This window comes from Netta rufina (genome assembly GCF_964035555.1).
Source record: "Netta rufina genome assembly, chromosome: 16".
Classification (NCBI taxonomy): domain Eukaryota; kingdom Metazoa; phylum Chordata; class Aves; order Anseriformes; family Anatidae; genus Netta; species Netta rufina.
In genome coordinates this window covers 15,168,150-15,185,445 of record NC_140140.1, presented here as the reverse complement: position 1 = coordinate 15,185,445, position 17,296 = coordinate 15,168,150, and the positions used below count along the sequence as shown (strand labels likewise).

The following is a 17,296-nucleotide window of genomic DNA, read 5'->3' as shown; positions in this document are numbered from 1 at the left end:
TTTGTGTTTGTTAAATAACAACTTGTGGTCATTTTCTACAAAAGGACAAGTGCCTTTTTGGTGGTGGTGAGCATAGAATTCCAAATCATTTTCTGCTTTGGAGCACAAATGGCTCAAATGGCCAAGCAGTGTTTTTTCTGCGTTCGTTAAAGAGGTGTTTGGCCAGTACTGATTTCTTTCACTGCTTGGGCCGTGTCTGAACTTGCAAATTCATCAGTCCTTAAACTTTTGGATTTTTGTGCTATCCTTTGTGACCTCTGGGTGCTGTAAACCGCTATCATTTAGTTGTAAGATCTCAGATGATATGGGGAGGTACGTTAAAATTTCCTGATATTTCGAAACTCGAAAGCCAGTTCTGTTCTAGCAAGACTTGAACTGAAATGTATTTTGTACCTGCACAGGAACTGGTGAATTAACCACAAGTGATTGTCTGTTCTATTTTTGTGTTCCACCGCTGTAGATAAGTTGTGGCAGCTTGCTTATATTTACTCTTTGATACTGTATCATAAACATGCGGTGTCTCTTTCTTCTGTTAGCTTGGTTTTTGCTTCAGCAGCATGAAAACCTACTGGTGGAAATTGCTGGGGCTGAGGGGTAGAAGGGAGTGCTTTCTTCTTTTCTTCATTGTGCTGAATTTTTCCAGTGGATTTCTGAGGATTCAATCCAGCAGTCTGAAATCAATCCTGCAAATTAAGCTAGACAGTGCAGCAGTGTTTTGTTATCAACAGGGAAGTGAATCAGAAATGAAGGAAACCAGAGCTGCTTAGATACTTTCAATGGGGCCTTGAAAACCTCTCCTGAGTGGCAGGCTATGGAACAAGGAGGTGGTGGGGATGGGGAACGCAAATCCCATTTTTTAATCTGTACTCTTTTTGCTTTCTGCAGGAAACTTGCATTGAAATATCATCCTGATAAAAACCCTGATAATCCAGAGGCAGCAGAAAAATTTAAAGAGATCAATAATGCACATGCAATATTGACCGATGCGACGAAGCGAAACATTTATGATAAGTATGGTTCTCTGGGTCTGTATGTAGCAGAGCAGTTTGGTGAAGAAAATGTGAACACGTATTTCGTCCTATCCAGCTGGTGGGCAAAGGTAAATAAAAGCGCAAGGAGAAGTTATTCTGGATTGACATTTAAAATCCTTAAAGAGCTCCATTTGATAATGGTGTTTGCTTTTACTTCTGGAACTTGTTGAACCTCTGACGCCTTGTAATTTAACCTTCTTTTAACTGTGATTTCACAGACTCCAGATTATTTGTTCACTTGCCAATCATTGTTTCTTGTACAGTGGAAGAGTCTCACAGTGTACCAAATTGCACTGCATGTTTCTTCACAAATGCTTCTAAAGTTTTTTTAAAAAGGTGAAATAATTATTGTATAGATGTCTTCTGTTAGCACCAAGGAATTATTTTACTGGACTCATTTTTAAGCATAATATGCCTTGTTTTTCTACCGTGTTGCCAGCGTTGTCTCCATCTCTCTGTCCCCTTGTAGGAAGTGAAGTCCCCAAATCAGAGTGATTTGCTATCTTGTACGATGATTTTTTCAAACAGTTTTAGGCAGTGACCTCTGAAAATTTTCATTTTGCTCATGAAAATTCATTTTCATGAGAAAATTTTGCCTCACAGTGATGGGCACCCAGACAGGCTCAGCTGGCTTTGTGTTGGTTTGCTCAGGTAGTGGTAGGATCTAATCTCCTAACTTCAGTGTGATTTAGCTTTGCAGCCATGCCTACGGCCTTGGGTAAGTCCCTGCTGTAGGTACACGACAATCTGTACGTCGGCTAGCTAGTGTAAATCTGGGCCAGGGATATTATGCAGACTCCAATCTGTCCTGAACTATTGTGCCTCTGGATTTCACTCCAGATTTGCTTCAGCGTCATCTTGCAGATGTAGCAGAAAACACAGACCACTTAAACCTAATTTCTAGGAATTTCTTCAAGTAAACCAGACTGACAGTATTCAGCTCAGTAGAAAATGTTCATAGCTGTCACCAGTTTTGCACATATTTTAAATACCTCACGGTGGTTAAATATAAAAACGTAGCCAATATGTTATGCCTCTACATCACTTTTTTTTTTTTGTCTCTAGTTTCCATATCAAAGTCTCACAAACTCAATGGTCGCGGCGTGGTGGGTGTAGATTATGAACATTTCTTTATCTTCTGTCCTCTGCAGGCCTTGTTTGTGTTCTGTGGGCTCATCACAGGCTGCTATTGCTGTTGCTGTCTGTGCTGCTGCTGTAATTGTTGCTGTGGGAAGTGTAAACCTAAACCTCCTGAAGGCGAAGAACAGGAATACTACGTCTCTCCAGAGGACTTGGAGGCACAGTTGCAGTCAGATGAAAGGGGTAGGTAAAAAAAAAATAAATAAATTAAAAAAAGCTGTGAGATCTGTACAAGTGTAGGATGACTGATGTTCAGAGAGTATCGGTCTCTGACCTCGTGCTCAGTGGGCTATTTAAGGAGCAGTGCTGGCTTTGAAGAGAGATCAGCACAGGTCTCTGGGGGAGAAGAAGCACCAGAGTTTAAACGGTTACACGGGTAACACCACCACAGGAATACAGCTGCTGAGAAGTCCCCGTGGGTCTGTTCAGCTTCGGAGAAATGGGTGTCTGCTGTGGTTTAACCCAGCGGGCAGCTGAGCAGGGAGCCATTCGCTCGCTCCCCGCCCAGTGGGACGGGGGGAGAGAATGAAAAGAAAAGTAAAAGAACTCGCGGGTTGAGATAAGGACAGCTTAATAAGAAAGAGGGGGGGAAAAAAGTGAAAGAAATTAAAATAACAACAAAAAGAACAGACAAAGCAAGTGATGCACAAGGCAGTTGCTCACCACCTGCTGACCAGTGACCGAGTGATGGCAGCCCCCATCTGCTTCTGTCCCCTCCCAGCTCCTCGTGCACCCCCAGCCTGCTCAGTAGTGTCCTGGGTGTGCTCTGATGATGCTTGTAACTGGTGTTGCTGAATGGTGGGAGAGCAGCAGCTGCTCTTAAATGCAGAAAGAAATAAAAGCTACGTACAGAACATTTATTGCGAGGCTAATGGCGGTGTGTGCAGACTGAAAGACCATAAATCCTCATCGTGCTCTAGAGGAGTGTAAAATTGTGTTATCAAAGTGTTGCAGGGAGACGGACCTTCCGCTTGCCACGCCACAGAATGCTGCTTTTTCTTCTGCTTGACGTGCTAAACCTTTTGTCTTTGCTTTTCAGAGGCCTCAGACGCACCTATTGTGATACAGCCAGCATCAGCCACAGAGACGACCCAGCTCACAGCTGACTCTCACCCCAGCTACCACACTGATGGATTTAATTAAGTTAAGGAAACACTGTAATTAGAATGGATAAAAAAATTACATGGCCAACTCAACACTAGAATCATGAACATTAGAAGTAGAGAATGGGGAGGGGGAAAAAATTCTGCCAGAGTAAGAAGGCAGCTTTCCAACCTGCCGAGAATATTTTGTAATCCCTTCAGCCTTTTGTCACCTTTCAGTGTCGTATCTTGATGATACGTGAAGTGCTGTAGCATGCAGTATTTAAAGCAGTTTAGCTACGGTTTTATGTTTTCTTTCTCTTTTTTTTTTTTTTTATAGCATGTATGGAGTTATGTTAAATGTCTGTGGTGTAATGTATTGAGTTGTCACAATATGTGTGAGGGAGACGTTCTGCATTTTAAGCAGTAGTACTGGCCTAAAAATGAGATTTAAAAAGAAAAAGTTTCACAGAAGCCACCATTTTTTCATACAGCCAAGCTGTCAAAGACCTTTAAAAGTTCATGATTTTCATTTGGGTGCAGCAAGCCAATTCTCTTATTCCTGCATTGTTTAAGCAAGTTTACAAAGCCAAGAACCAAAAAAAATGCCAGTCCTGCAGAGCTGGAGTTCTCTTTAATGCTGGTTTTCAGCTTAAATAAATCTACCTTGAAAAATAAGAAGGGAGAGTTTCCAATCTTTGAACAGGTAAATTGATGAACACCTCTTTATGCATAGGGGTTATCCTCAGTGTCAGTGTAATCACAAGCTGTAGTTTGTCACAAAACCAACTGTGAATGGGTTTCTTTGGTGGTGGCGGTGGGATTTTAACTGCAAGCACAATTCTGGTTTGGTTTGACTTTTCCTGAAGTGCTAAAGACCAAATAGTGCAGCTTTTCGGAATGCATGAGAATCTTAAAGTGAAACTGGTTCATTGGTTTTCACTGAGAGCAAGTGGATAAAATACAGACAGTAGGCAACAGCATAAATGTTAAAAAATAATAATAATAACAATTGGCTTTTACATTTTTTTCTAATATTCTGAGATACTAAGAGACAAATGGGGTATTCCGTGTTTTTATAATCCATTAGCCCTTTAATTTTCTCATGAGCATCTTTGTGGAGCACTTAAATGGCTTTTTAAGAACAAACCACCTTTCTTGATGTTTATATTGTATAATTTGCACATTGTTTTGCGTTTAGACTTGTTTACACCAGTTTTTCTTTTCCTCGGAACAACTGTGGGGAAACCATTGAAAGGTTTCCTGTTCTGTTGTGAAGCCAATAATGTTTGAATACTTCTCTTGAAACTGTGGTTGACTGAGATTTGTTTAACTGTTAAAGAGGCATTTTAGTCCGCTGCTGAATCGCTGGTGTATTTTGTTGTTAATTCTCTTGGTTTAGGTGATACGGAGCCGGGATCTAGAGCAGCTACCAGTAAGCCTACGTGTGGCGCTTCTAGCAGTTAATTACAGCCTCGTTAATTCTGCTCTCATGGTTTTATATCACAATGCCTCTACTGTGCTTTGTACCCTCATCTCCCCTTTTTCAGTTTTTACCTGTTTCTGTCCAGAGGCTATTTACAGCCTCCCGTCCGGGGTGTGCTTTGAAGGTCTCTCCCGCTGCTCTTTTAAGGTCCAGGCGTTACGAATGGGGTAAAAAAAAAAAAAAAAAAAAGCACTGTCAGGCTGTGGGAGCTGCCAGCGAATGAAGGGTACCCTCCTGCCAGGGAATCTTTCTGAATTTATTTTCACTCCATCTGTGCATGAGCTGGAAACGATAGAGCACATAAAATCTGATGTGAAGCCACGCTCAGCGCACTGGGTAGAAGAAAATGTTACCAACACAGTCTAAATACCGAGGGAGGAACGCGTGCAAAGTGGGATTTTACTGTCGCTCTTGGTACAAACCCATGTTTATTGCTCGCCTGTTGCAAATAAGCATGTTTTTGTCACCACATCAGGTTCCAAAAAGGAAAACTGACGAGATATAAGGAGCACATTTGTTAACTTCTGCCTCGTAGATAGGCCTTCAGACCTGAAACCTTGTGGGTTAGTGAAAGATTCTAATTTGTCAGGAAAACTTCCTTGAGTGGGCTTGAGGACAGTTGTTGTGATTTGGCTTGAGGTCTTCAGTTAATTCTTTGTTTGACTCCTTGGAAAGAAAAGCAATTTTAAAGCTTAAAAAAATGGCATCACGTTGGCTGTCCTTGTAGGTTTTGCCTGGTGCTGGTTCTGGGTGTTGAATTGCACCCTGGATTATGCTTGAATTTCACAGAATTTCTAGGTTGGAAGAGACCTCAAGATCATTGAGTCCGACCTCTGACCTAACCCTAACAGTCCCCACTAAACCATAGCCCTAAGCTCTACATCGAAATGTCTTTTAAAGACTTCCAGGGATGGGGACTCCACCACTTCCCTGGGCAGCCTGTTCCAGTGCCTCACAACCCTTTCAGTGAAGAAGTTCTTCCTAACATCTAACCTAAAACTCCCCTGGCTCAACTTAAGCCCATTCCCCCTCGTCCTGTCACCAGGCACGTGGGAGAACAGACCAACCCCCACCTCGCTACAGCCTCCCTTGAGGTACCCATAGAGAGCGATAAGGTCGCCCCTGAGCCTCCTCTTCTCCAGGCTGAACAAGCCCAGCTCCCTCAGCCGCTCCTCGTAGGACTTGTTCTCCAGGCCCCTCACCAGCTTCGTCGCCCTTCTCTGCACCCGCTCAAGCACCTCGATGTCCTTCTCGTAGTGAGGGGCCCAAAACTGAACACAGTACTCGAGGTGCGGCCTCACCAGAGCCGAGTACAGGGGGATGATCACCTCCCTAGCCCTGCTGGCCACACTGCTTCTGATACAAGCCAGGATGCTGTTGGCCTTCTTGGCCACCTGAGAACTCGCTGGTTCGAATGGCCCCTGTAATCCACGCAGATCAGGCGATGTTGTCAGCTTAAACAAACAAAACCGCCCTGGGGGATTTTTTGGCTTTTTAAACGAGCGCAGTTGATACGATTGACTGGGTAGAGCGAGATGAAGGCTGTTTTCCCCGTGCGCTCTGCGTGTGTTTCTCCCATCTCCACGCGTTCATCGGGACGTGTAGCAAAAAGCTTTGACTGTGCTTCTGTTCCTTAACCCCCAGGCACCTCTTTTCACCCCAAAAAAAGCTGATGGGGAGCAGCGAGCGGCCAGGAGAGCGAGCGAGTGCACCAGGGCTGGCGTCGGGGTACGAGGAGGCAGCAGCAGCGCGGGGAAGCTGTGCGGGCGAGCTGGCAGCAGGTCTGACGTGTGGGGCAAAGGGAGGATGGAGGCGATGCCTTCATCTGTGTTCTGCACTGCTTGGAAGAGGTGACATCCAGGGGAAACCGCCCGGTTTGGGTCCTCGTTTAGCGAGGCGTTGGGCTGAGAGATGCTGCTTTGCTTTCCTTTTGGTTGTTTCTGTGGGTGTAGGGTTGGTCTGAGTGCTGCTAGATGCTCCGAGGGAAGCTACGCTGAGATCCCGGGCACAGAGTGAGGAGAAAAAGCCTTTTTAGGCAAATATTCATGTTTTCTGAAACAGTCTTAGTTTGCCTGTATTCCTCCTCAGACCTCTGAATTTAATATTATTGTATAGTAACGTCTTTCCTCCTGAACTCTACAAAAAAGTTATTTAAACGTTGCTGCTTTAAGACTAAAATTGTGTAACCAGAAGCTAGGTAGGGCAATGCCCACTTCTTCTTGTCGTTGGAAGTAAGGTACAAGAGCATCCCCGTGTCAAACAGGAGTTGCGCCTCCAAGTGGCCAAATTTCATCCTAGTAAATGCGAAGTTGTGTTGGAAATAATTGTTAATTGTGGCACATTTCTGAGCTGAAGTCGCTGGCGCTGCGTTGTCCCTGCCAGAGCTGAAGCAGCAGCTTCGCGGGCGCTGCTTGCGTGCAGAATGTTTCCTTCCAGAGCTGCACCCGAGCGCTGTCACCTCTCTTCGGCCTGCCGCCCGAATGAAAGCTTGAGCTTGGATTTTTTTTTTTGGTTATTTTTAAGAAGTTGCATCGCAGTTTTTTGTTTTACGAGTTGCCTGAGACCTCAGCTCCGGGAGCGCGGCCTCCCCCCGCTCAGCGCCCGTTTCCCGAGCGCTTTTGTGGCTCCTCCTCGCGGGGAGGAGCGCGTCCAGAGCCCGACTCCGTGGGTGTCGAGGGCTGGCTGCTGGCTTTGCTGTGAGTTTCGTTGTGCCCTTCGTGGCTTCGGGTAAGTGAGGAGAGCCCTGAGCACGGCACAGCAGCCGGGGGCTGTCGGCGGTGCGGGGCTGGCGGTGCCTGACTCCCTACACTCCCTGCAGATACGGGGTACGAGGACTGCGCCCTCGCTTGGAGCTGCTGAAGGGTTATTGCAGCAGTTTCACGTGTATCGTTTTGTTGGTGATGTACGTAGGAAGTTCTTAAATATTTATCTGTATATAACTTTTGGTTTTGTAAGCCCCCGTGGTGTCCGATAATGGTGTACATTTCTGCCGATCCCACGCGGTGATGTTTTAGAGCCATCGTACCTTTTTAGTCTTATTTTTAGATTTGTAATATTTTTAAACTGCTTTAGATATTAGCGCTCCTAGTGGTATTACGATGTGATGCTCTTGGAAGTCGGGTCCTGCACAGCCTGCGGTCTGACCGGAGGCGCCCGCGCTGGGAAGCGGCGTTGGCACCGAGCTGAGCCACGCCGAATCCCGCGACGGTGCCCTGGGAAGGGGGAGTGCAGCTTTCAAACCCTTTCCTCTCAGAGCCTACAAACACTACAGGTATAACCCAGGCAGGAACCCGCTGGGAGATGCCCTCCCATCCTGTCCTGTCCCGTTTATTAAGGCAGTTACGCTGCGTGGTGTCGAGGGACCCTGGCATGCTTTTTTTTTTTCTCTGAGTGGGGCACATCTCAGAGCATCTGTAACCTGTGCACTCCAGAGGGGTACCCCGTTCTCTCCAGTAGTTTGTGCCCTTCGTCTGTCTGGTGCCCTTCAGTGTTCTTGACGTTTCCAGAGAGTTTAGGGAACGTCTTTGTGCTGCAGTTTTCCCTACCCGATGCAACTGGATATTGGCATAATATTTAACAGGAGATCCCCGCAAGGCAGTCAGGGAGCCTGTTGCCCCTTGGCGGCCCCTGCCTCGTGTTAATAATTCCGGATGCTGTTTAAATACGCATTAATCTTAGAATCAGAGCACTGAATCGTAACCCCCCAGCACAAGTGTTAGTGGCGTAAGGTCGGTATAAACTTAACTCGCTTCATCATTTGATGCCGCTTCTCTGTATTGTCGTGGAAATCATCTAGTTTGTAGCGTACCATTGCACCAACTGCTTAAATATCCTGAAAGTATGACTGATAGCTAACTCAGGGGCAGGAAATCTGTCCGTGTCCGAGTCCTGCAAGAACTCTGGTCTGCTCCACGCGCTGCGTTCGGAGGTTTTAAGCGCTGTGTGGGACTCTGCAAGATGGAAATCCCTGTCGAATCCCTGTTCCATTCTGCGAGGCTTTCTGTACACGAAGGAACCGCACGGGGGAAGCTGTCGGTCTGTTTTCTGTTTGCACAAGTCAGATGCCATAAATGTGGAAGACAAACCTTCGTTTGGAAACGAAACACCCGTGTTCTGTGCACAGCTGATTTTGTTGCTCCAAGGGGGTAGACGCTGGGAATGCCTGGTGGCTCTATATATATGTATGTATGTGTACAGAGGAAGCGCTTCTATAAAGTGGCCATTCATTCTCGAGTGCTGTTGTCTTCTCTGCTCCCTTTCCCCCGCGGCCAGCAGCGTGGCTGTGTGCCCGTGGTCGTGCTCCGTGCGCGGTGACGGCTTCCACCAAGTGTGATCTGCTCAAATTTGGCCTCAGCCCGGTCGGCTGGCGCTGGGCTTTGCTGCTCGGGCTTCTCTTTAGGGAACAAAATGAAACCCAGCAGCCGCAAGGAGGGCAAGGGGATAGGTTTGGCTTGTGTGGGCTGGGACGTGGGGGTGGTTTAAACATGCTCACTACCCTCATCTCTAGAGGTGGACAGAACAGCTCTTTTTTTTCCCCCTATGCTGGTTTTCACCACGTTGTACTCTACAAAGTGGATTTCTGAGCTCACAAAGCAAGGTCCCAACCTGCGCTGTAGGTTTTGGATCGCAGCACCGTGTGTGTGTATACACATACATATATTTATACAACAGGTGTGCACCTCGCACTTGCTGCCGTTTTTTCTTTGATGGTAAAATGTGAAATTTGGCTCCAAGTGCTTCTGTGAGCTCTCAGACGAGCACACGGTGCGAGTTTTGTGTGGCCAGAATTGGGCTTTCTCCTTGCAGCTGCAGGAAAAACAACTCCTGGCTTGAGTGCCTGGTGAAACAGCGGCAGGATCCTGTTGTATAAATAACGAGGTGGTGGGCAAAGCAGGGAGCTGTGCTGCTTGGGAGGGGGAAAACAATCTTTACCGTGTCCCACGCGGTCGATGAACTCTGCCTCTTGCCAAGTCCCAGAGCCTCGCCGTGTCCTCGTTCGGGCGTGCGCCACGTGAGCCAGTTGCTGTCATTCCTTCCTCTGCTCGTCCCCACCTTCTCCCACTTTTTTTTTGGGCTGGGCGTGGGTCGTTTGCTTTGCGTTATCAGCTCATCCAAGGCGGTTTATATTAATTTTGCATGTGAGCAGGGCCCTGAGCTAAGGAATTCATCATGGGGTTGTGTTGTGCTGGCCTCTTTCCGAAGCCTGAGGGAGCTGAGGACGGCAGGAGGGAACGCGTTCGGCGTTTGCACTGTACTTCACCTCGGGCGGGGCGGGGTGGGGGGAGCCCGTCTTTAAAAACAAACAAAAAAAAAAGTTGTAAAAAAAAAAAAAGAAAAAAAAACACACAATCGAAGTATGAATGCATCTGAGAAGCAATTATAATATAGACATATATATATTTTGTTATGTTACTAAAGGACCATACTTTGAACTGTATGTAAGTAGATGTGGCTGTCCGAACCTTGTGGATTGTAACACTCGATACTACTGAGCTCCTGTACATACCCGCAGTTCCAGCAGAAGGAATTATTTTATGTTCTAGCATGGTAGTTTTGTGTATCGTACGTCTGAATATAAACTAAAATAAAGACTGCTAAGTTATCTGAAACCACTGTTGTAAAATAAATGTTTTCAATGCAGAACTACGCCTGGGCTGCTTCTTTCCTTACCCGCGTGCTCCAGTCTGTCACCGAGAGCCGCGGGGAGGTTTCTGTGATTCCTGAAGCCGGGAGGAGGTAGCACAGCCCCGGTACATGGGGCCATAAATGTTCCCGGTGAGTTCCCTTGAGTGGTCTCGTATGGTTTAACCCTGCAACGTGGTGCTGACATCGGTTCTGCTGTCCCCAGTGGTGGTGAAGTGCCGTGTTTCCCCTTTCCTACCACCCCTGCTCAGCTCTCAGCCCGTTTGTGCTGCAGCAGGGCCGACAACCGCCTCGGGTAAGGGTTTGTCCTACCAAAGATCCAAAGTTGGGGTTTCACCGTCCTAAGGCACTCGTGGTGGGTGGTGCTTTGGGGCTCAGACCTCTCCTGCTGCCGAGGGATGTGTGAGGACCTCGGGGTTAGGGTCACAATAAAACCCACTCAGAGCTGCTGCAGTGAAGCACACGTTCCTCCTCAGAGCACCTCCTGGCACAGCACACAGTCTGCGCCCTCCTATAACTTCACATTTAGCTTGATTTGTCCTCATTTCACGCAGCTCCCCTCCCTCGCTGTCCCCGGGACCCCAAAGCTCCCCCTGTCCCCGTGCTCAGCCCTGACCCACCGCTGCGTGATGCTGAACGGCGCGACCCTTCTGAGCCCCCAGAAGGAAAAACACCCCCAGGGCTGCAGTAACGGGGGCGCCTTGGAGGCAGGGGGGGCATCACCCAGGTCCCACGATGCCCCCCCAGCTTTCCGGAGCGGGTTACCAGCGCTCCCCAGCTGTGCCGCCCGCCTCAGGCTGCGTCACTGCCTCTGATTTAACGACCCGTTCCTCTCTTTTCCTTGAGCTAATTACTGCTTGGATGGATTCCTTACCTTTTCTCGTTAATGGGAGAAAAAGTACTTTTTGGGGGGGGAAAAAAAAGCAGCCCAGGGCGCATCAGCAGAGCAAGGTGTCCGGCGCGAACGTAGCCTCCAGCCTGACCACGCTCCTCGTGGTGAGCTGATGGCAGCTCTGTGTGCACACGCGTGTGCACGCTTGTGCACGTGTGTGTCCGCCCCACACTGCAGCTCCGGGCTGTCCCCATCACCCCAAAACCCTTTGGGCTCGCTGGCCGGAGGACGCACACGCTGAGCATCACCACCAGGCTCCCCAAATCTGCGTGGGGCAGGACCCGGCCTCGGGGTGCACCCAGGGGCAGCCCCGACCCTGCTGCAGCCCCCCCGGGCTCCCCGTTCCTCCTCCCATGGGATCGATCGCAGCAGCAGCAGCAGGGCACAGGGCAGGAGGACGCAGCCCCCGGCCCGGCTGCGCTCCCGTTTCCACCCCCAGAGCCCTCCTTCAACCCTTCAACACCTGCCAGGTGCCAACGCTGCACATTTTTTTTTTGTTTGTTTTTTTTCCATATTTCTGGGTGGAATTTGGGAGCTGTGGTGACAGCAGAGCGCACAGGGGGTCCGGGAGCACCAGTTTTAGGGCTGCAGGGCCCGAGCAGATCCCGGAGGGCAGCGAACGCCCCGGTACCCACAGCTGGTGCGGGGTCACCGTCCCCAAACCCTGGCTGTAAAGTGGCCGGAGAGGTGCGGGGGGGGGCATTTTAAGGGGTCTCCTGACCCCCCCAGTGCAGGATGGATGGGATGCTTCAACCCGGCCCCAAAGGGCTCAGACCCAGGGACCCCCCCACAAAAAAATGGGCTGGGGGAACACGAGGGCACGGCAACGGGGCGGGTGCGAGGGCGATTTTAATGCACAACCACACGGGACACGACCGGGGAGGGGGGGTCCAGCCCCTGGCCGGGCAGCATCTTCCCCTCTCCGCTCCACCGCAGCCACCCTTGGGCGCTCTTTTCGGTCAAGGGTGGTGGGGGGGATATCCCCTTCACCCCCCCCCCCCCCCAAATCACTTCCCTATACTCTGCAGCAGCAGCTTATTGCTCAGCGCCTTCTGGGCCAGTCTCTCCTCGCGGGACATCTCCAGGAACTCGCGCAGGAGGTGGAAGGTGAGGTCCAGGGAGTTGGGTTTCCCCTCTCGCCTCTTGCCCGCCTGCAGCCCCCGGGGGTCGCGGGGCAGTTGGGGGGGGGCCGTGGTGGTTGGAGATTTCCCCCCCCCCCCAATTCCTCTCCGGGGTTGTCCGTGGGGTTGGGGGTTGCCGACGGGTAGAGGGTTTGGTCTCGGGGGTCCCGGCCACGTTTCCCAATTGGGTTGGGGGGCTCCGGGCAGCCTGGGGGGGGGCCACTGCAGGGGCGAGCAGGTCTCCGAGGGCAGGAAGAGCAGGACGAGGACGGAGGCAGCCGAAATCATCCTGAGCCGCAGCATGGTGGGTGCTCCAGGAGGGTGGGGGGCAGGGGGGGGTCCGGATGCCTGTAAAAAAGGACCCCCCCCCCCCGCCCCCAGACCCCCCGAGTTTCCCCACAAGCGTCAGGGGGCTCCCCACGGGCTCCGCAGCACGGAGAGGTGTGGGGGGGGGACCCCTGCTCACCACGAGGACCCCCCCCCAAAAAAAAAAAAACAAACAACCCGGGACCCCCCCAGGACTTGGGGCAGCGCCTTGGCGGGGATGGAGCCCCCCCCCTCCCCAAATTCCCTCCCCATACCCGAGGAGCGGGACCCCCCCGGGACGCCCCCAACCGGGACACGGGACCGGGACCCCCCCCAAAACCGCGCTCCGGGGTTTGGGACCCCCCCTTCCCATCCCGTCCCATCCCCTGCACTCCCGGGGCAGCCTCTAAAGGGGGGGGGGGGGGGGTGCCCGGTCCCGGTCCCGGTGCCCCCCCCCCCGCTCACCGCTGCCGCCGCCGCTCCCGGACCCGTTCCCGGTGCCGGTGCCGGTGCCGCGCCCCCCGCCCCGCGTTTTATAGGGGCGGGCGCGTGACCGCGCTATAACCGGGGCGGTGCCCCCCGCCCCCCCAAAAAAAAATCCCAAACACGTGATGGGGAGGGGAAGGGGAGGGTGGGGGGGGGTGGGGGGTGGGGAGCTGTCCGCGGTGCTGAACGGCCCCGGGGGGGGGAACGGGGATGGGATCTGGGGGGGGTCATTGGGGGTGGGGGGGGTTATAGGGGGGTGGGGAGGGGGAATTGGGGGGTGTGTGGGGGGGGATGGGGATAGTGGGGGGGCGTGGGGTGGGCCTGGGGGGGGACACAAGGGGGGTATGTGGGGGGTTGGGGGGGGGAAATGGGGTGTATGGGGGGGCTGGGGGGAATTGGGGAGGGTGGGGGGGTCTTGGGGGGGTTGGGGGTAAAGAGAGGGGTTGGGGGGGCAAATGGGGGGTGTATGGGGGTGTTGGGGGGTAAAGGGGGGATAAAAAGGGGGTGTTGGGGGGGAAATGGGTGGGGGGAGTACTGGGGGGGGGCTGGGGGGTGGTCCGTGGGGACTCAAGGGGGGATGAGGGTGTTGGGTGGGGTCCCTGGGGGGGTGAGTGCATGGGGGGGGGGTTATGGGGGGTGTATGGGGGGGGTGTGAGGGGAGCCCCCCCCCCTTAACCCCACCCTGCCCTGCCCCGCTGCCCCCACCAGGCCCCCCCCCCCATTCCCGCTGCCCCCCCCGGCTCCTTTGGGCATCGCCCCGCGGTGCTGGGTGAAAGGGGTTTGGGGAGGGCAGCGGGGGGGGTCCCCGCACCCCACAGCTGCCAAATAACAGCAGAGAGCCTGGGGGGGGGCACCCGGATCCCACCCGCTTTGTGCTTGGGGCGTGGTGCGAGGGCCTTCACCGAAATCACCCCAAAACGCCGAAAGTGTTGGTTCTCGCACCAAAATTGGGCTGGGTGCAGCCGTGGCTGCCTCGTGCCGCGGGACCCATCCTGGCGGTGCCGCCTGCGGCCATCCCGGACCCTCTGCTGCTCCCGGGACACCCCCAGACCCCAAATACCTGCAGCTGTGGGGGCAGAGGGGCAGAGCCGGGCTCCCTGCTGGAGCAACCGCAGCTCCGGCCTCCCATGGGTGCTGGAAATCTGCTGTTTTGGGGGGATTTTCGGCACTTTTGGGGCTGCTCTGCCCGCGGGGATTGATCCCATGGGCAGGCATGAGGGCTGAGGCTGCACGGCCCCTGGGGACAGGCGGCTCGGGGCGTCCGTCCCCATCTCCCCGTGCCCAACACCGGGCTGGCACCGCACGGGGACATTTCCCTCCTTGCCCGTTTGCTTTCGGATTAGTCACTAAATTTCAGGAAAGACAGCGGGGCCGGGAGTGCATCTTGTGCTTTTTTTGTTGTATTTAGCGACTCGGGGTGGAAAATTTTTAAAAAAACATCCCCCTTCTTTTCTTTTTTTTGGCTGCTCCCCCCGTAAATCGCTGACACGCTCAGCCCCCGGCGGTGCCTGGGGACTCGTTACCCGTCTTCCTCTCGTCAGGGCTGCGGGGAGCGACGTGTGCTGATGCTTCCAGAGCCTCCAAATCCACCCTGCAGCTCCGCTCGGGGGCTCGCAGCCCGTGGTGAGGGTCGGGGGGGTCCCAATTAGGCGCTGTTGGCACCCGGAGCCGCGAGCGCGAGCACCAAAGCGTGGCCGAGCTTCCAGCAGCTTCTCCCGAGGCACGGCTGGGACGTGCTGAGCCTTGCCTGGCCCCAAAACGAATCCTTTCCCCGTCCCCACTCCACAAAGAGTGAGAAAAACTCTTTTTGGTGAGAATATCCCCGGTGTTGTTCCCCTCTCCGCCGCGTTTCCACATCTCCCCCCTGCACGAGGGGCGGCCGCGGGGCCGGCGCTGCCCGTCCCGCTCTGGAGAAGGCGTCTCATGGGCTGACGAACCTGAGATTGACCCTCATCTTTCACCATTCTCAGGTTAGACAGTCCTCGAGGTGCCCCTCGCTTGGGCAGCCGCGGCCCCACACCCCGCGCCCTGCACCTACCCAATCCCACCAAGCTTTTGGGGGAAAAAAGCAGAGAATCAGCCCCTCGGCTCTGCCCTGCCTCCATCCATCCATGCCCAGCCCCAGGCCCTTGGGAAACCGTCCCCTTCCCAAATCTCCACGTCCCCACCGTGCTCCCCAAATTTTCTCTCAGCTCCTGGCTCAGCGCTCGGGGACCGAAATCCCCGCTCAGCCCAAAGCTCTGCGGCACCTCCGGATCCCGAGCAGCCCGGGTTTGCCAAAAAAATTTGGGTTTGCCTCCACAGGAGCAGGGAGGAAGGGTTTCTTGGCCCGTGCCCTCCTGGAGCAGCTCCGAGGGAGCTCGGGGAGCCTCAGAGCGAGCTCCTGCAGGGCCTGCCCCGGGTCTCGCTGCTCCGTGACCCCAAATCCGCGTCCCAGCTTCAGCTTCCCAATGCAATGGGGTGCTTCCAACTGCTGCTCCGGGGAAGGGAAGCCACGAGAGAGTGGCTTGCCATAACCATGGGAAAACGAATGTTAAAAACCCGACAATTAAAAAAAAAATAGTAAAAATGAGCTAAGAGCAAAATCCAAGGGAAGGATTTTTCAAGTTTCAGCACCGACGGCCTTAATGTAAAGCCTGAGCAGGGCTTGGAAGCTGCCAGAAAAGGCAGAAAGGAATTAGCGATTGATTTTCAGTCCTTTTCTGGATTTCTCGCTCCCTTTGGGCCCCAAAATGTTCCCGTGCTCTGTGCATGGATGGGGCCAGATGAATCTTCATCACCCCCCACGCCAGGACCCGCTGCTGCGAAGCCGTGAGTCTGGCTGTGCCTGGGGCCGGGGAAAGGAAAAACCCTTTCGGGCAGCAGCCAAGGGGACTGCAGAGCCACAGCACGGCTTCACCTGCTCGATTACCTCTCTTCCAAACCCGCCGTCGAAGTTTTGGGGCTTTTCTAAGCTTTGCAATACGGGTTTGGGGAAAAAAAAAAAAAAAAAAAAGCCAAATGGAATTAATTTCCAGCAGCAAGGTTAAGTTCGGGGACGTGTGGGACAGAGCGGCCACGGAGCAGCAGAGCCCCCCCAGCAAACCCCATCGCAAGAAGGAGCCGAGCAGAAAAATGCAGCGAGGATGGGCAGGAACGAGGAGAAATCCCCGCGGCAGGAGGCAGGAGGAGAAGGCGAGGGCATTGCTGCCTTACCTGCCACCCCGCGGCTCCCGGCCCCTCCGTGTGTGCTCTGTCCCCCCCCCAGCCGCCCCCACGCCGGCTTTTATGGCCTTCCTCGGCGCTCGGAGGAGTTGAGCCGGGCTACAGCGAATTGCCACACTTTCTGCTGGCTTCCTGTTTGTTCGTCGCAAGCGTCTGTGGTAAAATTTCCATTACACGCTGGACAGACAGAGACGGGGCGGCAAAGAGAAGTGAAGAAAAAAAAAAAAAAAAAAAAGAAAGAAAAAAAAAATGCAGCCCCTGTGTTTCGGTGGTTCTCTCTCGACTCGCCCGAAAATGAGAAAGCTCGCAGGCGGCGAGGAGTGCAGGGGGGGATGCCCGGGGGTGCCCGGCCACGGGAGCTGCTGAGCATCCTCTGGTGCCCGTGCTCTGCTTGGAGCTGCTCGCTGCTCCCCTCGGTGCGAAGGGGTCTGGTTCAGCAAGCAGAAGGCCTTCATTTCCATCCCCGCCACCAAAAAAAGTGCGTTTCCTAATTGCTCCCTCTCTGAATGGAGCCGGAGCACGAGGGGAGGCTCTGTCCGCATCCCCTCCTGCACAGGGCCAAAAGAGGAGCGAGGAGCAGCTCCGGCATCTCACAGCTTGACGAGCACATTTATGAAGGGCAGCGAGTTATTTTCCTCTGTTTTACTTGCTTCCAGGCCCAGAAGAGCTGCTGTGGCTGGAGAACACAGTGTCTGTGGATAGAAAGCAAAGGGGAAGGTGGAAAACCTGCTGCCATGCAAGGACCGGTGCTCGCCAAAGATCCCCAGCCATATGAGAGCAGCCCGTGGCCGCAGCACCGTGGTTGTGCTGGGGACACCTCACTGCGGGCAGCTGTGGTCCTGCCACCTCTGCAAATGCTGACCCTCGGCTGCTGCACTCTGATAGCTCCGGGTTTGCTCCTCTCC

At 53.1% G+C, this 17,296-nt stretch overlaps 2 protein-coding genes across 3 annotated transcripts in view; one reads left to right on the top strand and one right to left on the bottom strand.

The window, feature by feature from the left end:
- DNAJC5 (DnaJ heat shock protein family (Hsp40) member C5) overlaps positions 1-10,028 on the top strand; it is a 30,844-nt gene extending 20,816 nt beyond the window's left edge. For both annotated transcript variants that reach the window (XM_084296771.1, XM_084296772.1), the window contains exons 4-6: positions 886-1,099; positions 2,183-2,354; positions 3,211-10,028. In XM_084296771.1, coding sequence (XP_084152897.1) covers positions 886-1,099; positions 2,183-2,354; positions 3,211-3,314 — 490 coding nt within the window. In that variant the 3' untranslated portion in view covers positions 3,315-10,028. The remainder of the gene's footprint in view (positions 1-885; positions 1,100-2,182; positions 2,355-3,210) is intronic.
- Positions 10,029-12,281: 2,253 nt separating this feature from the next.
- Positions 12,282-12,698, bottom strand: LOC311215295 (urocortin-like; the record flags this gene model as incomplete). Its single annotated transcript, XM_084296391.1, has 1 exon — positions 12,282-12,698. One exon carries the CDS (start codon positions 12,696-12,698, stop codon positions 12,282-12,284), a length of 417 nt encoding a protein of 138 aa, XP_084152517.1.
- Positions 12,699-17,296: the final 4,598 nt, after the last annotated feature.